Below are 25,127 nucleotides of genomic sequence, written 5' to 3'. Positions count from 1 at the left end.
GACTGGGAGGAGTTACAGGAGCCATGGAAGGCAGACCGTCTCAATGAGCAGGTTTCTGCCTGAGAAATGGTCCTCTTTGGAGTAGGAAACAAGGCTCTGTTTGCAGATACCAAGATGTGGAGTGTGGGGAAAGGGGATAAAGGGGCAAGAGGGAAGGAGCATCAGTGTCCCTCGTGGGATATCTGCGGCCCTGCTCGCTCTGGGGTGTGGATCGAGAAGAACCAGCCAGGGTCTCCACTGGGTGAAGTTTTGCTGGTCTGGGGCTAGAGGAGGGACACCACAGCAGGGGGTTGATGATCCTGGCCCAAGAGGGGCTGCTGTGATGGATCATGAGGTCCACAAGTAGGGAGGGACGGGAGGAGTTGGTGAGATGGGAGGGCAGCGATTGAGCATGACAACAGGGCCGAGGAGGGTCCCTGCAGTTGAGAGTATTTGGGAACCCTAGGATGGGTGGTGTGTCGAATGGGCCAGACAAGCACACTGGAGACACCTCGGATGATAAAGGCTTTAAGGAAATGAGTCAATACATGTAGTGTGAATTCTATTCCCTTCACTGCTTTTTGCCCTTCAGTCTTTTAGAACTAGACTGTTTAATGTCCTGTTGGTTTCATCTTGGTAACTTTAGCTCGCTTCCTTGTAACCCCATAAAAATCAGTTCAAAGACAGGAAGTTTGAGTTTCTCCCCAGAGAAACTCAGAGTGTCCACCAGATGAATGTAGATCCTTCCGTGTTCAGAAATCCTGAGAGGTGTGAAGGAGCCCAGTAAATAACCTCCTTCCTGGTCCAGGTTTAGAGTCAACTGATAGAGCTACAGGAGTAAAAGGATTCTGGAAAACCTCAGCTTTGTTACTGACAGAAGCTCAACTGGACAGGGAAGCCCTGAAGCAGAGGACTCGGCCCATCTCCCCCTGTAGAGGCTGGGGTGATTCAACTTGGGCCCAAAGGAACATGGGATGTTTGCCACTCGCTCCTGAAGATGGGGGAGGCACTGCCCTCAGCTGCCCAGTTCCTTGTTTCAGACTCAACAGCTACTGGGAGGGAGGCCCCCAGTGTTAGGTCTGGCCGAAGTCCTAGGAGTGAGAAGGGGGTAGTCTTTGCAGAAGAATACTTAGGTGTCACCAGATTCATGATGTCATGGTGAGGAAGACTAAGGATTTTTGTAATATGGTAATTTTTTCATTTCCAGAGATTGTGTGCCCCAGCCACCTGGTACCTCAGTCTGTACTGACAGGACAGTCGTACATATGAACACCCTGAAGGACCGTCACCCAGGTGACTTGTGGGCCCGAATGCACATCTCCTCCTTGGAATATGCTGCAGGAGACATTACCCGAAAAGGGAGAAAAAAGGACAAAGCTCGAGTGAGTGAACTGCTCCAAGGCCTTGCATTTTCTGGTGACTCAGATGTAGAAGAAGAGAACAAGCCTGAGGCCCACCCTGCTCCAAAAAGGCTAAAGATATCAAACGTCCCAGAGAAGAATTGGACCAAAAGAGACCTTAAACCCAACTTTCCAAGCTGGTCAGCACTGGATTCTGGACTTTTGAATCTCAAAAGTGAAAAGTTGAACCCAGTAGAACTCTTTGAATTATTTTTTGATGACGAAACATTCAGCTTGATTGTCAATGAAACCAATAATTATGCATCTCAGAAAAATGTCAACTTAGAAGTCACAGTTCAGGAAATAAGGTGTCTGTTTGGGATCTTGCTTTTGAGTGGATTTGTGAGGCGTCCCAGAAGGGGAATGTATTGGGAAATCTCTGATACCGATCAGAACCTAGTCAAGGATGCAATTAGAAGGGACAGATTTGAATTGATTTTCTCATACCTACATTTTGCAGATAACAACCACCTAGATCAAAAAGATAAGTTTACAAAGTTGAGGCCTCTCATAAAGCAAATGAATAGAAATTTCCTCCTCTATGCTCCCCTTGAAGAACACTATTATTTTGATAAGACAATGTGTGAATGCTTTGATAGTGACCAATTCCTGAATGGGAAACCTATTAGAATTGGCTATAAAATTTGGTGTGGCACAACCACACAGGGTTATCTGGTTTGGTTTGAGCCCCATCAAGAAGAATCATCTGTGATGGTGGATAAGGATCTTAACCTTGGTTTAGGTGGAAATCTAGTGATGCATTTTGCTGATGTCCTTTTAGAGAGAGGCCAATATCCCTATCACCTGTGTTTTGATAGCTTCTTTACAAGTGTCAAATTGGTGTCAGCCTTGAAGAAGAAAGGAGTGAGGGCAACAGGAACAATTCGTGAGAACAGGACTGAAAAATGTCCCCTTATGAATGTAGAACATATGAAAAAAATGAAGAAGGGGTATTTCGATTTCCAAGTCGAAGAAAATGAGGAGATAATTTTGTGTCGTTGGCATGGAGATGGCATCCTCAGTCTGTGCTCCAATGCCGTAGGCATAGAACCAGCCGGTGAGCTAAGTTGTGCCCATGATGAGGAGATCCATCAGATAGCTCAACCGTCTATAGTGAAATTGTATGATGAATGCAAGGAAGGTGTGGCTAAAATGGATGAAATCATTTCCAAATACAGGGTGAGAATAAGAAGCAAAAAATGGTACTCAATTTTAGTGAGCTACATAATTGATGTAGCCATGAACAATGCATGGCAGCTACACAGAGCCTGTAACCCAGATACCTCTCTAGACCTCTTGGATTTTCGGAGATATGTTGCACATTTCTACTTGGAGAACAATGCTAATCTATCAGATTAAGGCAGATAAAATGAGCATAATGCTAGTATTAACAAGATAAAATCACAGGTATATATCAGATTGTACCCTTCCAAAGCAAACCTGATGTAATGAAATTAACATTTTAAAAAGTCGTATCTATGACCTATGTAGAGTTTCAAAGAAGTAATTTAAAAAACTGTATTGACTGAGTGCTACACCTTTTTCTATGACTAATTTTGGTGTGAAACATGTGGCAAATAACTTGGATTAATTTGTGCATTGAAAGGAGGAAATTGTGTCTCTTTAATTCTTTGTGGAGGTTTTATTTGTTTTTTTTTTGTTTTTTTTTTTTAATTCAGGCAATGCCATAATAACCAAAGACCGATGCTGAATCTACAATTGAAAAATTAAGGCGGGGCTCATGATGTACAGATGATCTTAAAACCTTAGGTGATAAGAGGCTGAAGACCTCAGCTTTACTATAAAACTGGATCAGATGGTGCATAGGAGAGAAGGGCCAGGCAAGCATGCTGAAGAAGAGTGCTAAAGAGGAAAAACTGGAAGTGAAACAGTGCCTTTGAAAACAGAAAAATGATGAAATATGAAGCAAATCAGGTAACGACAGCACCATCAGGAAAAGAAGTTAGGAGTAAAGCTGACATAAAGACCCTGTTAAAATCAGTTGAGGAAAACATATGTGCCAATAAACTGGACAACTTAGAAGAAATGGACAAATTCCTAGAAACCTAGCCTCCCAAAGCAAAAGAATAGAAAATTTGAACAGACCAGTCACCAGAAATGAAATTGAATAAGTAATCAAAAAACTCCCAGAAAACAAAAGTCCAGGGCCACACAGCTTCACAGGAAAGTTCTTCACAGGAAAATTCTACCAGACATTTAAAGAAGAATTAATACCCACTCTTGCCAAAATATTCCAAAAATAGAATAGGAAGAAAACTTCCAAATTAATTTTATGAGGCCAGCATTACCCTGATGCCAAAACCAGATAAAGACACCACCAAAAAAACAAACAAACAAACAAAAAAAACCTAAGGGCCAATATCTGATGAACACAGACACAAAAATCCTCAAGAAAATATTAGCAAACTGAATCCAACAGATTTTAAAAAATCATACACTACTATCAAGCAGGATTAATTCCCAGGATGCAAGTGTGGTTAAGTATTCACAAAACAATGTGATACATCACATTAATAAAAGAAAGGATAAAAACAAGGTGACTGTTTCAATAGATGTAGACAAAACATTTGACAAAGTACATTGATTCATGATAACCCTCTGCAAAGCAGGTCTAGAGGGAATATATCTCAGCATAATTAAGGCCTTATACGAAAAATCCATAGCCAACATAATGTGAAAAACAGAGCTTTTCTCCTCAGATCAGGAGCAAGACAAGGAGGTCTGCTATCACCCCCTTTATTCAAAATAGCACTGAGAAGTCCTAGCCAGAACTAGATGACATAAATAAGAGGTATGCATGGTATCCATATTAGTAAGGAATTAGCAAAACACTCACTGTTGGCACAGGACATGACACTATATATGGAAAACTCTAAAGACTCCACCAAAACCTACTAGAACTGATAATGTGTAAGGAAGCAATATACAAAAATCAAGACACAGAAATCTGCATTTCTATACACTTACAATGAGCTAGCAGAAAGAAATAGTCCTATTTACAGTTGCACCAAAAATAATACGTAGGTAACAAATTTAACCAAGGAAGTGAACGACCTGTACTCTGCAAATTATAGAACACTGATGAAAGAAATTGAAGACTACACAAATGGAAGATATTCCATGCTCATGGGTTGGAAGAACAAATACTGTTAAAACATCTATAAATATCCAAAGCAATCTATAGATTTCATGCAATCCTTACCAAAATATGAATAGCATTTTCCAGAACTAGAAAAAAAAAAAAAACCTAAGATTTTCTAAATAAAAGACCTCAAATAGCTAAAGCAATCTAAGGAATCTACTCCTGAAATCACTGTTGTGATATATGCTAAGTTGGATGTAAATTTTTTAAAAATTAAAAAAATTAAATTTTATTTTGGGGATGCCTGGCTGGCTTAGGTTGATAGAGCATATTGCTCTCGATCTTGGAGTTGTGAGTTCAAGCCCCGTGTTGGGTGTAGACGTTACTTAAAATATTTTTAAAGGTTTTCTTTTCATTTTATTATTTTAGAGTGAGAGTGTGCATGAAAGAAGGGCAGAGGGAGAGAGAGAATCTCAAGCAGGCTCCACACTTAGTGCAGAACCCAATGTGGGGCTTGATCCCACAACCGTGGAGTCCTAACCTGAGCATAAATCAAGAGTAGGGTACTTGGGGTGCCTGGGTGGCTCAGTCATTTGGGCATCCGACTTTGGCTCAGGTCATGATCTCATGGTTTGTGAGTTCAGGCCCCGCATCTGGCTCTGCTGACAGCTCAGAGCCTGGAGCCTGCTTTGGATTCTGTGTCTCCCTCACTCTCTGCCCCTCCCCCACATGTGCTCTGTCTCTGCCTCTCAAAAATAAAATTAAAAAAAATTTTTTTAAAGATTAGGGTACTCAACCAGCTGAGCCACCCAGGTGCCCCATGATTTTATTTTAAAGTAACCTCTACACCCAATGTGGAGCTCAAACTCACAATCAAGAGCCATATACTCTACCAACTGAGCCAGCCAGGTGCCCCTGGAGGACCATACACAAAAATAAACTCAAAAATGGATTAAAGACCTAAACGTGAGACCTAAAACCCTAAAAATCTTCAAGGAGCACACAGGCAGTAATTTCTCGGACACTGACCATAGCAGCATTGTTCTCCAGAGCAAGGGAAATAAAAGCAAAAACAAACTATTGGGACTACATCAAAATTAAAAGCTTCGGCACAGCAAAGAAAACAAAACTTAAAGGCAACCTACTAAATTGAAGATATTTGCAAATGACCTATCCAAAATATAGAAAGAACTTCTACAACTCAAGACCAACAAAACAAACACTCTAATAAGCAGAAGACCAAAAACACCATGAAACAGAAACCGAAGGCATGAACAGGCATTTCTCCAAAAAAGACATCGAGATGGTCAACAGTCACATGAAAAGAGGCTCAACATCACTCACCATCAAGGAAATGCAAATCAAAAGTACAATGGGGTATCACCACCTAACACCTTTCAAAATGGTTAAAATTAACAAGAAATTAACACAAAAAATAAGTGTCCTTGCCGAAGTGGAGAAAAAGGAACCCTCTTGCGCTGTTGCTGGGAATGCAAGTTGGTGCAGCCATTATGAAAAACAAGCATGGTGGTTCCTCAAAATATTAAAAAACAGAATTGCCCTATGATTCAAGGATTGCACTATGGGTATTTACCCCCAAATACAAGAACACTAACTCAAAGGGATAGGTGTTAAATAGACTGTCACAAGAAGAAAGGACACTATATAATCATAATCACCAAAACAGAGAAGCTAGTAACAAACATAAAGGAAGTAGCCATAGTAATATACTAATAGGGGACTTTATTACTCCCTATACACGAATGGATCATCCAAACAGAACATCAAGGAAAAAGTGGCTTTGAACGACACATTGGATCAGATGGATCTAACAAATACATTTACAACATTCCATCCTAAAACAGCAGAATGCACTTATTCTCAAGTGCACACAGAACACTATTCGAAATAGATCACAAATTTCAACAAATTCAAATAGACCAAAGTCATACTATGCATTTCCTGCACCCCCATCACAGTGCTGAGGAACTAGAAATCAACCATGAAAAAAATCTGGAAAGAACACCTATAAAAGAAGGTTAAATAACATGCTACTAAACAATGAATGGGTCACACAAGCAATCATGGAGGAAATTTTTTTTTAAAGCATGGAAACAAATGAAAACATTTAGGACAAAAATCTTTTTTTTTTTTTTTTTTAATTTTTTTTTGTTAACGTTTATTTATTTTTGAGACAGAGAGAGACAGAGCATCAACGGGGGAGGGTCAGAGAGAGAGAGACGCAGAATCTGAAACAGGCTCCAGGCTCTGAGCTGTCAGCACAGAGCCCGACACGGGGCTCGAACTCACGGACCGCGAGATCATGACCCAAGCGAAGTCGGCCGCCTAACCGACTGAGCCACCCAGGCGCCCCTAGGACAAAAATCTTTGAAATGCACAAGCGGTTTGTTTATAGCAATACAAGCCTACAACAAAAAGTAAAATCTCAAAAACCATTTAACCTTACACCTAAGGGAGCCAGAAGAAGAAAAAAAAAAAAAAAAAAAGCCAATTCCAACATCAGTAGAAGAAAGGTAAGAAAGATTACAGCAGGGACACCTAGGTGGCTCAGTGGGCTAGGCATCCGACTCGATCTCAGCTCAGGGACTGATCGCAGGGTTGTGAGTTCAGGCCCTGTGTTGGGCTCTGCACTGAACATGAAGACTACTTAATAAAAAAAAATTAAAACTATAAAAAAAAAAAAAAAACAGATCAATGAAACCAGGAGATGGTTTCTTTGAAATGATCAATAAAAATCGATAAACCTTAAACCAGACTCCTAAAATGACTCAAACACAATCAGAAAAAAGATAGCTGACACCCGATACCACAGTAATACAAAGGATTGAGAGAATATGATGAAAAATTACATGCCAAGTTGGACAACCTAGAAGAAATGCATGAATTCCTAAAAACATGTAACATCCCAAAGCTGTATCAAGAAGAAATAGAAAATTTGAACGGAATGATTACAGACTCAAATTTCATTGCTGGTAATCAGCTCCCAAGAAAAAAAAGTCAAGGACCTCATGGTTTCACAGGTGAATTCTACCAAACATTTAAAGAAGCGTTAACATCTACTCTTCCAAACAAAAAAAAAAAAAAAAAAAAAAAAAAAAAAAGGAAGGAAAGCTTTCAAATTCATTCTATGAGGCCAGCATTACCCAGATACCAAAACCAGACAAAGACACCACTAACCAAAAAAGAAAAACTACAGGCCAGTATCTCAGATGAGCACAGACACAAAAATCTTCAAAATACTAGCAAATTTGATTCCAAGAATATATGTTAGAAAGTATGCATCACAATGAAGTGGGATTTATCCCTCAGATGCAAATGTGGTTTGACATTTGCAAATCAACATGCTATCTCACATCAACAAGACAAAGGGTAAAAACCATATGACCCATTTCAATAGATGAAGCATTTGGCAAAGTAGGACATCCATAGTGTAAACCCTCAACAAAGAAGGTTTAGAGGGAACATCCCTCAACATAGAGGCTATATATGAAAAAGCCACAGCTAACATCAAACTCAACAGTGGGGGCGGGGGGGGGGGGGGGGTAGGGGGAAGCTTTTCTCCTCAGATCAGAAACAAGACAAAGATGCCCACTCTCACCACTTTTTTCACCATAGCATTCAAAGTCCTAGCAGCAGCAATCAGACCAGAAAAAGAAATAAAAGGCATCCAAATTGGTAAGGAAAAAGGAAAACTTTCACTATCTGCAGATGACATGACACTACATGGAGTAAATCCTAAAGACACCACCAGAAAACTAGAACTGATAAATGAATTCAGTAAGGTTGCAGAAAACAAAATCAATACACTTACAATGAAGTAGCAGAAGGAAATTAAAACCCTATTTACAATTACACCAAAAACAATCAAATACCTGGGAACAAACTTAACCAAGGAGGTAAAAGGGCTGTACTTTGAAAACTGTAAGAACACTGGTGAAATAAACTGGCAATGACACAGTCAGTCCATGCTCCCCGGAAGCCTGGGCAGCTCAGTTAAGCACCAGCTCAGGTCATGATCTCATGGTTTGTGGGTTGAAGCCCCACATCTGGCACTGGACTGACAGCTGGGATCCTGGATCCTGCTTCTGATTCTGTGTCTCCCTCCCTCTCTGCCCCTCCCCTGCTTGCACACACGTGTTCTCTCAAAAATAAATAAAACATGAACGCTCCTGGAGCGGGAGAACAATTGCTCTTAAAAGATCTATATTACCCAGTGCAATATACCGACTTAATGTAACCACTATGAAAACACCAACAGCATTTTTCACAGAACCAGAACAAATAATCCTAAAATTTGTATAGGAACCACAACAGACCCCATATAGCCAAAACGTTGAAAAAACAAACCTGGAGGTGTCACGATCCCAGATTTCAAGCTATTCTCCCTAACTGTACTAATTGAAACAGTATGGTGCCGGCACAAAAACAGATATAGAAAGCACTGGAACAGAACAGAGATCCAAAAAAAAAAAAATCCAAGATTATATGGTCAATTAAACTTCGACAAAGGAGGCAAAAATATACAATGGAAAAAAGTCTCCTCACAAATGGTGTTGGGACTGGACAGCTCCATGCAAAAGAATAAAACCAGACGACCTTTGTTCACCACAGATGAAAATATGCCCCCAAGATAAATTAAGGACGTAAATATATGATCTGAAACCGTAAGAATCCTAGGTTAAGAGCATAGGCAGTAATTTCTCAACCTTGGTGGCAGCAAAATATTTCTCGATGTGTCTCCCGAGACAAGGGAAACTAAAGCAAAAATAAACTACTGGGAGCACGTGGAGATAAAAGGCTCCTGTGCAGCAAAGGAAACCATCTAAGAGACGAAACAATGAATGGAAGAGATTTACAAACGACATATCCCCTAAAGGGTCAGTATCCAAAACACAAAGCGGGAAGCATGGGTGCGTAGACATAATAAAGTACACTTTTACCATCATTGTTTAATTGAAGGAGATCACATACCGAAGCGCGTGATAAAGGAGGTGTGTTCTATAAAGCAGGGAGGACGCCCGAGCGCAGTGACCACGCACATGTACGTCTGGTAGGTACATAGCATGCGCGCGCGCGCGCGCACACACACACACACACAGAATATTACACCGTGTAAACATACGCCGCCACATGTAAGTAGCAGCACTCACAGACATGGGCCGGGACACCCTCGAGGAAAACCTCAGGCGGCAGACACGAACGGCAAGCGCGCCGGCACATGCGCGGGGAGCCGCTCGTCACTCTCGGTCATGCGCGAGTCCGGCCGGCGATGTCGTCCCCAGCAGCGACCACGGGACACGACCTCCACGCCAGCCCACGGGGAGCAGCCCGCAACGCGCGCCCTCCGCTCTAGGAGGGCCGTAGGGACGAAAGTCCGGCCCGGCCGCCTGAGGAGATTAGCGCTCCTCCCAGACACGGCTCGGAGCCCAAGGAGGCACCGCGTCAGGCCGACGCGGCCCGCGGGCGCGCACCCTAGCGCTCTGTGCCATCACAGACGGCACACGTGCCGAGGCCCGCGCTCACCCGGCCGCGGCGGGGCTACCACCGAGGCTCCGGAGCCGGGCAGGCGAGGCCGCGCGGACCCCCTTCCGGCGCACGCCCGGCCACTTCCGCTGCCTCTCTAGGCTGCTCGGAGGCTGTGTCCGCTCTTTGGCCTCCTCGCGGGCGGCCAGTGGAGGAGTAAGAAGTGCCCCACTCCCCCAAAGCGGACCTCCCGTAGGAAACCAGGCTGGCCCTAGCCTTCCAGTTCCCGGCCCCATCCCACTTCTCACCTGCCGCCTTGCCTCCTGAGATGCGCCCTCCCGCCTGCTCCCCGCCCCCCCAGCCTTCAGCCTTTCCACAGCGGCACAGAGACGTGAGGAGCTCGTCCGCGGGCACACAGCCGCAGAGTAACGAACACCTGCGCTGTGCTGACAAACTAGCATACTTCTCTGCGCCTGCCGCCGGACCCCAGCGCCCCCCAGTCCCCCACCTGCCCCGTCCGTCCCCTCCCAGCCCCCACCCATCTTCTCCCCGTCCCCTACCTGCCGCTCGCCGGCCGTCGGACCTGTCCCCACGCTCAGCGCCGTGTTCTCCCGTGCGCGCGAAGGCTGTGGGCTCCGGACGCTGCAAGTCTCCCAGCAATTACACTGATACCTGTGTGTGAGGCACCACCTACTCCTTCTAGATGAGGAAGGAAAAAGCGACTTTCCAGGTGCACAAAGTTTCCAGGCACTTAATAGGAAACACTAGATGGGGGCGTCAGTCAGCCTCAAATATGAACCTCAATCAAGTACAACATGAAGCCGATGCGGGGCTCCGTTGACGCAGTTATAAAGGCCCGTGGTGAATGCCCATGGCCGCCCCTTCTGCGGGAAGGTAAGGATCATCACACAAACCCAGTGGAAAGCTATCTTCATTCCATCCCTAGGGCCTTTGCTCCACCTCATCCCTTTGCTGGTAGGCGTACCCTCTTCCCAGATTGCACCGAGGGACTCCCTCACTTCCCATGATAAAGGAAATTTTCAGCTTCTCATGTTTGTGGGTCCTGCTCCTGGACTCCCAGGGAAGCTATACTTTAACATTTGCCAAAGTCAGAACAACTGGGCAAAACCTCAAAGCAGGGGTTCTTTCTGCTGTGAACACCCACTGTACCTCTGCCTGGTTAAAGTTACCAGAAAGCATTCTGAACACAAAAGAAAAAGGAATCACCATCCCTGGTTGCAGTAAGTTTAAAGCCATGCTGCCCTGCAGATACTAAAACAGTTCCATAAGCTCCGCGATGACTTGCAACTTTTTATGTAAAAACGTATACACCGCAACACCAAACACTCCCTTACCAGAGCCCTTTTTGAAGATTGTGTATCCCTGGCAGCTGTCCTAACTTGGGCTCCAATTAAAAACTCTTCCTTTTGTAAAGAAATTCTAAAAGGTTTGTTCATTCTGCGCCCAACATTTCTTGGTGTAGCCGGTAGGCGCTCAGAGCAACTTACCCGAAAACCGCGGGGGTGCTCGGGAAAGCACAGCGGGTACCTGCACGGGCCCTTTATACCCCTGACCTCGCGGCCCCTTGAAGGTGTATCTGGTGTGTTCTCCCGCTCTCCAGACCTCGTCAATTTGAGTTGATGGGCTTGTTATTTGAGCGGTCAAAGGTTACAGGTAATGTTCTCTAAGTGGGGATAACCTAGAGGGGGAAGTTTATGGGTTGGTTGTCTTAATTTAGTATTATACTAATTGATGTTATTAATATAAGGCTCGAATAAAATTTTCTGGTTAGAAAAGCGAGAGACTGAATCGCAGCTCAGATGAAGGGACACTTGCTTCTTCTGGCCAAATGGTGCTTTCAGGTGACTGAAAGCCTAGCGGGAGTATGTGAGGAATTCCTTGAGATTTAGCTCTCCCATAGGAATTTCCTGTCTCGTAAGGTAATTCATGATTGGTTTATCGGGGGACGCATCCATAAGGACTGATTGTCCAGTGCTCTGGGCCCCCTAGACGGCCTTAGGCCTTGCTGGGAGAAACTGAGACACATGAGAGTGTATTACAGCTGTTTAGAAGTGACGTTCACAGGCAGCACCCTATCTACCACGTTTAATATCCTTAGATCTTATTCAAGCCTTAGTCTAAAAATAAAACAAATTAGGGGCACCTGGGTGGCTCAGTGCGTTGAGCATCAGACTTCGGCTCAGGTAACGATCTCACAGTTCCTGAGCTCGAGCCCCGCCTCGGGCTCTGTGCTGACAGCTCAGAGCCTGGAGCCTGCTTCCGATTCTGTGTCTCCCTCTCTCTCTGCTCCTCCTCCGCGTGCACTCTGTCTCTCTCTCAAAAATAAACGTTAAAAAAAATTTTAATAAAATAAAAAAATAAAACTAAAAGGAACAGAGAACTGTGTTCCAAAACTCCCGGAAAACCACCTCCCATCCCCAGGGAACTCTGGCAGGCTATACGCACAATACATATGAGCCTATACCTGCAAGTCCTTACTAACCGGAAAATGTAAGGAAAACCAGAGTCTCAGATGTCCCAAGTGGAGTTCTTTTCGACATGTCTGGATTAGTGTCTTGTGCGCAGCATTACAGAAAACCGGCTAGAAGACTAAGCAATCAGAAACTAGGAAGCCATTTGGTTCAGTCAGTAAAGCCTCAACTTTCGGGAGGAACCAACACTCATAGAGACACTCTGGGCTTCGCTTGGTTTGTTTGTTGCCGTAGCATTTGGTATCTTTGGATAAAACGGGCCATGTTCTAACTGGAAAATGGAAAATAAGTAATTAATAGATCCATAAATTATAATGCTATCTTATGATTAGATTTGTTTTAATAAAAGGGAGATATTTGGAAATTGGGTCTTTAAATGTTTTTTCCACAAATATATTTAAAAAAAAATTTTTTTTTTTTTAAATTTTTTTTCAACGTTTTTTATTTTTTATTTTTGGGACAGAGAGAGACAGAGCATGAACGGGGGAGGGGCAGAGAGAGAGGGAGACACAGAATCGGAAACAGGCTCCAGGCTCCGAGCCATCAGCCCAGAGCCTGACGCGGGGCTCAAACTCATGGACCGTGAGATCATGACCTGGCTGAAGTCGGACGCTTAACCGACTGCGCCACCCAGGCGCCCCTTAAAAAAATTTTTAATGTTTATTTATTTTTGAGAGAGAGAGAGCGCAAATGGAGGAGGAGCAGAGAGAGAAGGAGACACAGAATCTGAAGCAGGTTCCAGGCTCTGAGCTGTTAGCACAGAGCCCGACGCAGGGCTCAAACTCATGAACCGTGAGATCATGACCTGAGCTGAAGTCGGACACTCAACCAACTGAGCCACCCAGGCACCCCATGTTTTTTCCACAAATATTAATGAAACTTAGAGTAGCAGTTGTTTAGGAATGCCTGGAGGTTAGCAAAGGGGAAGTCAGGGCCAGCTATGGAGAGGGTCAGAGACCTGTCCTGGCAGCATTCCAGAACAAAGCACAGGCCCAAGATTACTGACAAGGTAGGCCGGAAACCCCTGACCAAATAATGAAGAAAAGGCCCAAAACAAACAACCAAAAAATCCTGCTTCCAAGAAATTCCTGCTCCAAATAATGGATATTCCACCCCCTTAACAACTGTCAATAAAAAACACAAGCCCTAGGGACACAGAGCATGCACGGGGCGGGGCGGGGCGGGGGGGGGGGGGGAGAGAGGGAGAGAGAGAGAGAGAGAGAGAGAGAGAGAGAGAGAGAATCCTAAGCAGGCTCTGAGCTGTCAGCACAGAGCCCGATGTGGGTCTCCAACTCATGAACTGCGAGGTCATGACCCGAGCTCAAGTTGGACGCTGAACCAACTGAGCCCCCCTAGGCGCCCCTCAAGAGCGTACTTTATAAATAAACTTTCCCCCTTGTGTCGCTCATTTGCTGTGTCCTTGCATTCTTTCTTCTGATCAGACCAAAAACCTCCTGTTTAAAATAAACATCTTTGGGACAGGCTGGGTGGAGACTTCAGGGCCCAGAGTCTCCCCAGTTTACTGGGCAACACTTGGACTAGATTATTGAAACAGAACCTGAAAAATAAAATGAAAACATTCCCAGATTCTCCCTTCCATTTTCTCCCTGCTGCAGGCTCGCCCTGAATTAGGCCTTTCTTCCAGACTCTCCCCCTGCACCCCTCAGAAGGCCTCCTCTCCCCCACCTCCTGCTTTTCTCCTTTGCCCCTCTGGCTTCCTGTGGCTGCTTTCTCCTCTGTGGGCTTTTCTTTGCCTTCCCGAATAGAGAAGGGAAGGAGGGAAGGAGACTGGAACGTGCGGAACCCTGGGGTGGGGAACCCAGAGGGGCAGACTCCAGTTCAGGGCGGTATGTGGGAGGGGCAGGTACAGACACCTCCGCGGGGACCTGGTCCCTGGGTCCTGGATGCCCAGGGTCCCCGGGAGGGCCGGGGGTGAGGGCCGGCAGGTCTGCGGTGTGCTCGTGGGCGCGGGGCAGCTCCTGGGCCTTCACCCCCGGAGCTCAGGCACAGTTCAGGCACGAAGGACGAGGACCGCAGCTTTCTCTAGGCGAACATGGAGGGCATCTTTCAGACTCCCCGGGTGAAGGTCGGGCTGGATTTGCCTGTGCCAGACACCGCCTCCCCCTCCGCCCTCTTGCGCGGGAGCACAGCTCTGGGGACTACACGCTGCCGCCCACGGAGGCTGCAGGACGGAGGGGGCGGGAGGGAAACCGCACAGGCCTGGCGCCCCTTCGCATTTCCGAAGGGCCGCGTGGCCTTGGTGCTCTGGGAACCAGCAGCAGCGCCGGGAGCGTGCTGAAAATGCAGATTGCTGGGCTCCGCTCCGACCTTTGGAATTAGAGTCTGTATTTTAAGATCGCAGGTGATTTGTAGATACTCTAAAATTTGATAAGCATTATTCTAGGATAATCTGAATTTAGCCAATTGTTCTACTCACAAATGAAACAGTCAAGGAATTTTAAAGAAGCACCCCCCCCCAAGCTGTAAGAGCTATAAGGGAAACCACACACACACACATTCTAATTTTTTAAAAGTAAACTTCAAAAACAAAGGTTTAGCACAGTATACTTTAAAGCTGAACTTTTACTTCCTCTTTTTAGAAATTCTGCCTCAGATTTTGACCGTGGAGACAAGTATAATGAGAATGTCCGCAGGGGCATTTAATATCCTAGGGAGTCCCAGCGTGCTCACAATGCCACCTATATTCATTAGATGGTATCGTTTCTTTTCTCTGGCTTAAGTGTTTCAAAGTTTGTGTTAACTTAGTCTTTTTTTTTTTTTTTTTTTAATGTTTATTTACCTTTGAGACAATGCGAGAGACAGAGTGCAAGCAGCAGAGGGGCAGACAGAGGGAGACACAGAATCTGAAGCAGACTCCAGGCTCTGAGCTGTCAGCCCAGAGCCCGACGCGGGGCTCAAACTCACGGACAGTGAGATCGTGACCTGAGCCAAAGTCGGACGCTTAACCGACAGAGCCACTCAGGCGCCCGTGTTAAGTCTCATGTGCCCCGTGCGAAGGGTGCCGTCAGCACCCCGTTATAGGTGGGGAGACTGTAGCGCAGGGTCTAGAGTGAGTTACCCAAGGTCGCACGGCTCACAAACAGAGGGCAGGACTGGAACCCACGCTGTCTGGTGCCAGAGCCTGTGCTGAACTCTGACAGCAGACGGTCTGTGCGTGCTGGTCTCTCCAGTTAAGCAGCAGGCCGCCCCAGGTCAGCGGCCCCCCTCCTCCACAGAGCCCCCTCCATGATTCTTGCAAGGGCACTCAACGTCACCGTCGCCGACTGACCTCCAAAAGGCAGAGGCAGGGGAAGAATGCTGACGGAGAGGCTGCAAGTCAAAGAGTGCACCGAGCAAGCGCTCAAGTGTCCCCTCATTATTTACAACAAAACTGGAAACCTGAAATATGGTAACGACCTGCACTTAGATATCTCCCGCACACAGCGCTCTAAGCTGTCAGGACCACACGTTTCACGCCACAGACAACGCTGCTTAGATAGTACACCACCCCCTCTGATGGTCATCCACCACATTCCTCGGGGAGACCACGGCACTGGTCATTCCCAACCCTTAGGTGTGTATAAAATGTAACTTTTACGGGGGGGGTGGGGGTGGGGAGCACCTCGTCTTGATATTCTTTGAATTTACCCAATCTTTAAATTTTTTTTTAATGTTTATTCATTTTTTGAGACAGAGAGAGACAGAACATGAGTGGGGGAGGAACCGAGAGAGAGGGAGACACAGGATCCGAAGCAGGCTCCAGGCTCTGAACTGACAGCACAGAGCCCGACGTGGGGCTCGAACCCACCAACTGTGAGATCATGACCTGAGCCGAAGTCAGATGCTTAACCGACTGAGCCACCCAGGCACCCCTGGATTTACCTAATCTTTAAAGAGTATACTGAGGCCCCCGGCGCTCCTGGATTTACCCAATCTTTAAAACGTATACACATACACAGAAACCAGTTTTTCAGAGTTGTTCAGTATTCAGTAACACCCAAGAACAGCCCCTCCACAGCAATTTATTTCCAGGTGATTTCGGTCTCTTTTGAGGGAAATCATTAGAAACGAACCAAAGGATAGGGAAGAAGGGGGGTACCCGGAACCGCCCACAACCACGGCCGTTCACCGGGAGACCCCGGCACCGAGTCTGCAGATGAACTACTCGTTCCGGAGCACCATAAATTTGGCCAAAACAAAATGAGCCACGTGAAAAGCCGACTTTCCAAGACGGCCCCATCTAGGAGTCGGGGGGTCCGGGGAATTAGTCCGGTTTGGCAATGGTATGGATTCTAAAATGCCTGATGAGGTTGCAGTGGTGGCCGAAGGCCTTCCCGCACTCGTCACACGTGTACGGTCTCTCCCCAGTGTGGCTCCTCTGGTGCTTGCCGAGCAGGGTCCGCCGGCTAAAGCGCTTGCCGCACTGGCCGCACTGGAAGGGCTTCTCCCCCGTGTGGACGCGGAGATGCTGGAAGAGCCCCGCGTTCTGGCTGAAGGCCTTCCCGCACTCGCCACAGCGGTAGCGCTTCTCCCCCGTGTGGATCCTCTGGTGCTGAACGAGGTACGAGCTCAGGCGGAAGGCTCTCCCGCACTCCTCACAGCCGTAGGGCTTCTCCCCCGTGTGGATCCTCCTGTGTCTGATGAGGCCGTTGCTAGCACTGAAGGCTCTCCCGCACTCGTCGCACACGTAGGGCTTCTCCCCGGTGTGGCTCCGCTGATGCTCGACCAGGCCGGAGCGCTGGCTGAAGGCTCTCCCGCACTCCTCGCACTCGTAGGGCTTCTCCCCGGTGTGGGTTCTCTGGTGCTGAGTGAGGACCGAGCTCTGAGCGAAGCCTTTCCCGCACTCGCTGCACCTGTGCGGTCGCTCTCCGGCGGCGCGTCCCCTCGGCTTTCCCGCCCTGCTCTCCCGCTTCCAAGCTTCCCGGCACTGAGAGTCCAGGGGAGCGTCTCTTTGGAGTCGGCTATTTCCAAAATGTTCCATTTCCTTCAAAACTTCTTGCCGCACCGCCGGCTCCTGGCTTTCTGGTACAACGTCAGCACCTGGAACGGTAAGTGCACGGACAACGTCACGTCTTTGTCCTTTCGGGACAGCACAGCCACAGGACGGGGCATCGGAAGATCCTGTCCAAGCACACGCGTTCTAAGAGCACAGAACTGGCGGAGTGAGGAAGACAAGGGCTCCGGAGGCACCTGAGACCAGAGCGGGGTCAGGAGCACTGCTGTGATGGCTGCAGGGGCCCCGGAGAGGGCGAGGCTCCCGAAAGGATGTGTGTAAGCAGGCGCGGTTCCACCTCTTTCACACACATTAACTCAGGAAATCCCCAAACGACTCTAGGACTGTAATGATTTCCATCCCATGGATGCGTCAACCAAAGGTGCCGGATGGCCACCTGGCCTGCCCAATGTCACAGAGCTGCTAAGTGGCCGTGCTTAAGTTACAACACAGGCACTCTGACCCCAGAGTCCACGGTCTTAACTGCTACCCTACACAGGGCCACCAGAGATCCCAGGTGGACCCATCAAAGTCCTTACCTTGTTCCCCAATTTTGTGGGGACCAAGAGATTCACATTTGAGCTGTGTCACCGTGGCCTGAAGCTGGATGGCTCTTGATTCCTGCTTGGCCTTCACATGCACCCCATCCTCTGACAGCACTTCTGAATGGCCAGGGGCATCGTCTGGGGCCTGGAGGCAGGTAGGTATATTTGGGTTCATAAGAGAGGGACACGGGAGCCCAGGCTAATATACTATGGAAGGAACCGTCCGAAACATTGTGTAGAGGGATGGCATGGGGACAGGTCCAGAGTTCAATCCCTACTCCTGCCTGATTCCCTCCCCTTGAGTGTGAGCTGTACTTAGTGACTCAGAAGCAATGGTCTACAACTTCTGAGACTAAGTCATACAAAGCACTGTGGCTCTATCCTCATGCTCCTTGTCTGTCTGTCTGTCTGTCTGTCTGTCTCTCTCTCTCTCTCTCGGGGAAGACAGCTGACATGCGAGGACACTCAGCCGAGGCAGAAACCCACGCGGCAAAGATCTAAGCCCTCCGGCCAACACCAGTGAGGAACCGGGGCGCCCACCAGCACCCACAGGGGGAGCAGTCTCAGAAGTGGATCCACCAGCCCCAGGCAAGCCGGGAGGGGGCTCCCCTGTGCACGGGGCTGGAATAGGCCCCAGCCCTGCAGCCACCCACTCCAGCGACCCCGGCGCTACACCTCGCCTCACCGTGTCTGGGTTCTGGGTGACGGGATTAATGGGGGGCCTGTGGCCCTGACTCACTGTAAGGCCCTGTTGCTCTGTGCCTCAGTTTCCCTCTCCACCTCAGGAGAGTGGGTTAGATCACCCCAGCCTCAGAGGACTGGTAAAAAGACAATCCAAGTTAAGAAAACAAATCTTCACTGCAACCCCGTGAGAGACCCTCCTAAGCAGCTCCCTAGGTCCTGACGCACAGAGTCCGTGAGGTAGTGCTGGGGTTGTTTAAGCCATCACGCTTGGGGGTAGTCTGTTACACAGCAACTGAGAACTGGCTGCAGCCAGCTGGCCCGGATCACTCGGTACGCGGCGTCTGGGAGCCCATCTTCCTACTCTCACCTGGTTCTCAGGCTCACTGAACTCCCTCTCCAGACCCTCCAGCGCCGTCACCACCTCGTCCCCGCTCTGCGGGTGCTGTCCCCGCACCCAGGCCTGGAGCTCGGCGGGCAGGATGGTGAGGAACTGCTCCAGCACCAGAAGCTCCAGGATCTGCTCCTTGCTGTGCGTCTCGGGCCGCAGCCACTGGCGGCACAGCTCGCGGAGACGGCGCAGCGCCTCGCGGGGCCCGGGGGACTCTTGGTAACAAAAGTGCCTGAAAAGTTGGCGGGAGGCCTCCTGAGTAGAAATGCCGCTCTCTCGAAGGAAGGTCTCCTGGTCCCAGACACGGTCCTCCTCCACCTTCACGGCTCTAAGTCCGGGCTGCTCCTCCGCCGAAGCCATCCTGCTCAGAAGGCTCGCCCCAGCCCAGGCAAGGGAAGCGGATTCAAGGCTCCCTGGCCTGCTCTTCTTGAAGAGCACACACCTGACGATAAAACATTATGTATTCATGGAAGTGAAAAAGTGCCGGGGGAAAAAGTAAAGCACGGGAACAACAAGCATCGTGCTACCGTTTATGTTCATGAAAGTACATCTAGGCTTTTACTTACCTTTGTCCAGAATCTGGAGAAAAGCATGTGGCACATAACCGCCCGGCCTCCTCACTCTTTCCAGCGCCTTCCCACTGGGAGTCTGTGCTCAACCACGTGACTGGATCTGGCCACTGTGCCATCAGCAAATGCGACACAAACAAAGGTTTGGGAAGAACTTGTGTGACACAGCCCCCGGGCTTGCTCTCCACGACCGTGAGGAGGAGGACCCACTGCCCCCCCCCCCCCCCGCCCCGATGACAGAGGCACATGGACACTCCCGGCTCAGCTGACAGGCAGCTGGCCCCCAGACGTGTGAGCCTGGACGCGTCTGCCGAGACGCTCGGCGGCCCCCCAGCTCACTGCAGACACGCGGGTAAGCCCTGCCCAATCAGCTGCACCCCACAGATTCTTGTGCTAAATAAATGTGTATTGCTGCAGGCCGCGAAGTTTTACGGTTGTTACACCATGTTATTATGGCCACGAAAAACTGAGACACAGCCTTGGCCACTGGGGAGGGAACCAGGCAGGTGCAGAACAAGAATAAGGGAAATCTACTTTACACAGAATACTCTCTACTTTTCCTGATTTTTGTATCATTTGAAATTGTTATTGCAAGAAAACAAACAAAAATAAATAGTGATTTAAAAACCTGCTAGACAGTCAATACACAGTAGCATCAGGTAAAGAACAGGACACACAAGACTAGCTATAAAATCAAATGATGGGGGCGCCGGGGTGGCTCAGTCGGGTAAGCGTCCAACTTCGGCTCAGGTCACAATCTCACGACTCGTGGGTTCGAGCCCCGCATCAGGCTCTGTGCTGACAGCTCAGAGCCTGGAACCTGCTTCTGATTCTGTGATTCCCTCCCTCTCTGCCCCTCCCCTGCTCACGCTCTGTCTCTGTCTCTCAAAAATAAATAAATGTGAAAAAAAAATCAAGTGATGAGTGCTATAACAGAGGATTTAACCAAATATCCAGAAAGCAAAGAGTAGGAAAAGATCACTCTGACTGGGTATGGAGCAGTGAAAACATGTGGCTTACGGGCAAATGCATTTGAATTAGGCCTAAAATAACAAACAGGAATTTGTCAGGCAAAGAAAGGGCGACAGGAGGAGACCCAACAGGACCAAAGCTCTCTAAGGTTACAGGGCACAGAAGATCTAGGGACCGGTGTGGGTGCTGGTGGCTGGACTACAGATAACAGGGTGTGGGCAGAAAACGTGTGGGAAGAGGTAAGGTGGGAACAGAAAACAGCCTTGAACTCCAGGCTGAGATGTTTAGACTCTATCCTACGGAAAACTGAGGGGCAGTGAGGCTTTCATGTCACTGTCACAGCATTAGATCTGTGTTTAGAAATACTGAGGAAGATTCAGGAAGGAAATCGTGAGAATATGTTGCAGGGTTGTGGACTGTAAGCTGGGAGGCCGAATGGTGGTTACACTGACAGTTTACTTTAATGGTAGCATTTGAGTTTTATACATGGCCTCAGGCCACTGTTAACAGAATTACTGGGGTGCCTGGGGGGCTCAGTTAAATGTCCGACTTCGGCTCAGGTCATGATCTTGCAGTTTGTGAGTTCCAGCCCCGTGTCGGGCTCTGTGCTGACAGCTCACAGCCTGGAGCCTGCTTCGGATTCTGTGTCTCCCTCTCTCTTTGCCCATCCCCTACTTGCTGCCTCTCTCTCTCTCAAAAATAAACATTAAAAAATAGAATTATCAATGTCTGAGAGAATTTACAAGTTTTCCAGTTGTACTTTATTGCGGGAAAATGCATTTATCCCATTCATTCAAATACATGTGCTGACCAGATGCCTGACATAGTGCTCAGGTCAGAGCGGTGAGAGGAAACAGACTTGGTCCTTGCCTTTATGGCGCTTACGGTGGGGGAGACAGACGCTCGTGTGACATCTACATGAACAACGTTATGGTGTTGAGAAAACGGGAGAGTCACAGAGACTGGAGCTTATGCTTTGCCAATGTCCACGGCCAATTGCATTGTTTTTACTCTTTACTGCAGTACCGAGTATCAGGTTTTTTGAGTCTTCAGTCCAAGAAGACTGTAAGTCTCAGAAGTCCTAACTATGGATTTGCATTTAACTTCATGATTGTTAAAAGTGTGGCTTACCACGGGGTTACATTTACAGGCAACAACTGTTCTGTGATTATGCTTAATGCTGCCAAGAACCCCAGAGCAGCGCAGGCAAATCCTCCACACACCCAAAGCCACAGGCGGGCAGCCTCTGTCTGTTCTCCCCACAGCCGCCGGGTGAGATCTTACCTCCTGCTCTTATGCCGCCCTGAACCTGTCTTTACTCATGGACGTTTGTGGACCAAGAAATGAATTTTCCCTTTTCATTTCATCAAGACGTGGCAAGGAACGGGAAGGGAAGAAGGACGGGAAACACCCTCTTTCCCTTCTCCCCAAGCTCCCCCCCCCAACCCCCCCAGAGATCTGTCAGCATTATCTGGTGCCCAGGTCTCTCTCCACTCCCGATCACATCCCAACTTGCTACAGATCCCAAACACCTCTTATGACAAAATGCCTAGAAGATGTACAAGTCTACATTTGCCATAACATTATGGATGGAACTTTCTTCAATGTTTTACTTACCTGATTTATTCAATTAAGTGCCCTGATTCAATTAAGTACAATTTGGTGTCATCTGATTTCCTAGGAGGAAGCAGGTAGCTGATACACATCTGATGAACCAAATGTAATGAGTTAAAATTTTTTTAATGTTTACTTATTTTTGAGAGAGAGAGAGAGAGAGAGAGAGAGAGAGAGCACAAGTGGGGGAGGGCAGAAAGAGAGGGAGACACAGAATCTGAAGCAGTCTCCAGGCTCTGAGCTGTCAGCACAGAGCTCAACGTGTGGCTTAGCCCACAAACCACAAGATCATGACATTAGCTGAAGTCGGATGCTTAACTGAGCCACCCAGGTGCCCCCGTCATTGAATTCTTTATGTGACCAAGACCCTTTGGTGACATCCTTGGGATTACTAGGTGAAAGCCTCAGGGCCAGGGAGTCTCTCCAGTTCTCACAGCAACATAATTAAGGTTACTAATTAGTGGACCTTATGATAGGAAGATAGATCTCTGGGTGGGGCTACACTACTTCTATGACTTTTTAAAAATTTTTAAATTTTATTTTAGAGACAGAAAGAGAGAGAGAGAGAGAGAGCATGAGTAGGGGAGGGGACACAGGGAGAGAGAATCTCAAGCAGGCTCCATGTGTAGCCCAACGGAGGGTGGGGTGGGGATCATGACCTGAGCTGAAATCAAGAGTTAGACACTCAACCCTCTGGGCCGCCCTGGTGCTCCCTTACATGATCTCTTTAAATGTAGACTATTCTCTGGCTGGTAGCAGATGAGGAATTCAGAGATTTGAAGCATGAGGAGGATTTGATGCACATTTGCTGGCTGGTCACTGGAGGAAGGGGCCACGTGTAAAGGAAGCTGAGACCAGTGTCCTGCTGGCAGCCAGCAAGGAAAGGGGGACCTCAGTTTTACCAGGAACTTCTGTCCTACAACTGCAAGAAATTGAGTTTTGACAACTTGTATTTCTAAAATATAGTGGATAGATTTGGTGCCGTTTTTGTTACACACTCAAAGTTTCAAAGTTTTCCTATTTGATTTCTTCTGATGTCGATTCCTGTGTTCTAGATCGATGTTGCCATCTCCTCACTCATTTTACTCCGTAAACGTTCCCTGAGCACCTACAATGCATCAGGCCACTTAGCGAGGCACCAGAGATATAATCGTCAAAAAGACGGACCCCGCCCCTGTTTTGCTGGGGCTTATGAAAGACAAAACAAAAGTAAGAGCAACAATGGTAAAAGTGAGGAGGCAAATGATACAATGACAGTCGTGGTAAGTACTGTGAGGAAAATCAACCACTGAGTTACCAAATAAATGGAGGACCTGTTAAGACAGGTGGATGGGAGGTAAACGTGTAAGCTGAGCCCTTAACAGCAAAAAGGAAGCGAGCCACGCAAAAAGCAGAGATGGGGGACAGGAAGAGCACGTGACACCGTTCAAGGCCCATGTGGTCACACACATGAAAGGCTGGAGCGGATACAGACAGAAAGACTTCCGCCTGAATAATGTATTCTTCAAGTTTATTTAACTCTGAAAAATACAACTGAAAGGCAAAACAGCTTAATTTTTACTGTACAAAAATGCTTCAGTCTTTGGACAGATGTTTATGGAGCTGTGCTAAGAGCTGGGTTTACAGAGTTTATAGCTCAAGGGGAGAGAATTACAATTTGGTGAAATACAAGGCATGATTTTGGAGGTGTGTTCAGGCAGACTCCTGGAGGAAGTAAGTGAGCTCATCCTAAATCCAGTATTCAGTTTCTTTCTTTCTTTTTTTTTTTTTAAGTTTACTTATTTTGAGAGAGAGAGAGAGAGAGAGAGAAAGAGAGACAGAGAGAGACAGAGTGAGTGGGGTAGAATCCCAAGCAGGCTCCACACTGTCAGCACAGAGCCCGACTTGGGGCTTGATTCCACAAACCATGAAATCATGACCTGAGCAGCAATCAAGAGTCGGACGCTCAACCTACTGAGCCACCCCTAATAGTCAGCTCCTAGAATTACCTATAACCCACTAAAGAACTCACAGATACTAAGTGTCAATGATGTGCCAGGCAGCAAACACATGCATCCTCCTGTTCCTTAGCTGAACTAAAAACACGGGAGAAAAAAGCATAAAAGAGCATTTTTCTTATTAGCTTCAGCGCATTAGCAACAGAGAGATCACAAAAATCGTAAACCACTTGTGTTGTAAAATACAACCCAAAGCACGACCAACTGCAACGACGAGTAGAGGAACGGCAGGTAAATCCAGAAACGACGGTGCTCTCCTCCTGGAGGTCTGTCAACTCCTCCCTTCAACGGACAGGGAGAAGCGAGGGGAAAGGCAGGACTCGTTTTTAAATGTTAAAAGACAACTCCTTGCAATGAATAGTCTTTAGCTGGATCCTAGTTGGTGCACATCAGTTGGAAAAGACATCCGTAGGACGACTAGGGACTAGGTGTTAGGTGATCTTAGGGAATGCTCCTACATCTAGTCAGGTGCGTTAGTGATTTGCTTCCATAAAACCTCAATTTTTAAACTAGGAATGACAAGTCAGGACGCTTGTGAGGTCTTTCGAAATATTTAGAGAAAAAAACAGATGCAATAATGCTAACACTGGCGACGCACAGGGGGCGGGTACCGGGGAGTCCGGCCTTCCCCAGGGAGCAGGACCCGCCGCCGAGCGCCTCTTCCCCGCCCCCTGCGGGGGTCTCTCCCACCGCCCGACGGGGCGGGACCGTCTTCCGGGAGCCCGGGGCGAGGGGCGAGGGGCGAGGGCTCCGAAACTCACCTCGGGTCCAGGGAAGCTCCGGGGCCGCGGCGGGTAGCGGCGCCCTGGCAACCAAGCGGCCGTGAAGGCCGGAAGTTCGTCAGCCGCCTGAGCCCCCGCTGTCTTCCAGGAGCTTTCCTGTCCTCTCTAGGACCCCGCAGGTCGCT

General features: G+C 47.7%; 3 protein-coding genes across 10 annotated transcripts in view; 1 reads left to right on the top strand and 2 right to left on the bottom strand.

Moving 5' to 3' along the window:
* The window catches only part of PGBD1 (piggyBac transposable element derived 1), a 34,883-nt gene extending 28,262 nt beyond the window's left edge, over positions 1–6,621 (top strand). For 3 of the 4 annotated variants that reach the window (XM_058732687.1, XM_058732685.1, XM_058732686.1), the window contains exon 5: positions 1,187–3,006. In XM_058732687.1, coding sequence (XP_058588670.1) covers positions 1,187–2,738 — 1,552 coding nt within the window. In that variant the 3' untranslated portion in view covers positions 2,739–3,006. Of the gene's footprint in view, positions 1–1,186; positions 3,007–3,058 lie in introns of those variants that run through there. The other variant, XM_058732688.1, reaches the window with a different exon arrangement.
* The window catches only part of LOC131513599 (nascent polypeptide-associated complex subunit alpha, muscle-specific form-like), a 39,046-nt gene extending 28,465 nt beyond the window's left edge, over positions 1–10,581 (bottom strand). The window contains exon 1 of one of the 2 annotated variants that reach the window (XR_009262668.1): positions 10,527–10,581. The gene's annotated coding sequence lies outside the window, so the exon portion shown is untranslated. Of the gene's footprint in view, positions 1–9,653; positions 10,112–10,526 lie in introns of those variants that run through there. The other variant, XM_058732713.1, reaches the window with a different exon arrangement.
* A 4,390-nt stretch (positions 10,582–14,971) lies between these two features.
* Positions 14,972–25,084, bottom strand: ZSCAN31 (zinc finger and SCAN domain containing 31). 4 transcript variants are annotated; one of them, XM_058732695.1, is made up of 5 exons: positions 24,982–25,053; positions 19,635–19,740; positions 19,048–19,510; positions 17,991–18,141; positions 14,972–17,498 (listed from the first exon to the last, which is right to left on the bottom strand). In XM_058732695.1, the coding sequence occupies exons 3-5, from the start codon at positions 19,426–19,428 to the stop codon at positions 16,723–16,725; spliced, it is 1,308 nt and encodes a 435-aa protein (XP_058588678.1). In that variant the 5' UTR covers positions 19,429–19,510; positions 19,635–19,740; positions 24,982–25,053; the 3' UTR covers positions 14,972–16,722. The 4 variants fall into 4 exon arrangements, with proteins under 4 accessions (XP_058588678.1, XP_058588679.1, XP_058588677.1 ...); XM_058732696.1 differs by having other exon boundaries at positions 19,635–19,747; positions 24,982–25,035; XM_058732694.1 differs by lacking the exon at positions 19,635–19,740 and having other exon boundaries at positions 24,982–25,084.
* Between the last annotated feature and the right edge of the window lie 43 nt (positions 25,085–25,127).

This window comes from Neofelis nebulosa, chromosome 6, assembly GCF_028018385.1.
Source record: "Neofelis nebulosa isolate mNeoNeb1 chromosome 6, mNeoNeb1.pri, whole genome shotgun sequence".
Lineage (NCBI taxonomy): Eukaryota > Metazoa > Chordata > Mammalia > Carnivora > Felidae > Neofelis > Neofelis nebulosa.
Note: the sequence above shows the minus strand (reverse complement) of the source record. Positions and strands in the feature narration are given on the sequence as shown.

Coding starts and splice junctions, on each gene's coding strand:
- ZSCAN31 (XM_058732693.1), bottom strand. CDS start 19,885: ATGTGCCTCTGTCATCGGGGCGGGGGGGGGGGGGGGCAGTGGGTCCTC. Junction 19,511..19,634: donor TCTCCAGATTCTGGACAAAG/GTAAGTAAAAGC, acceptor TTTTATCGTCAG/GTGTGTGCTCTTCAAGAAGA. Junction 18,142..19,047: donor TCAGTGAGCCTGAGAACCAG/GTGAGAGTAGGA, acceptor ACCTGCCTCCAG/GCCCCAGACGATGCCCCTGG.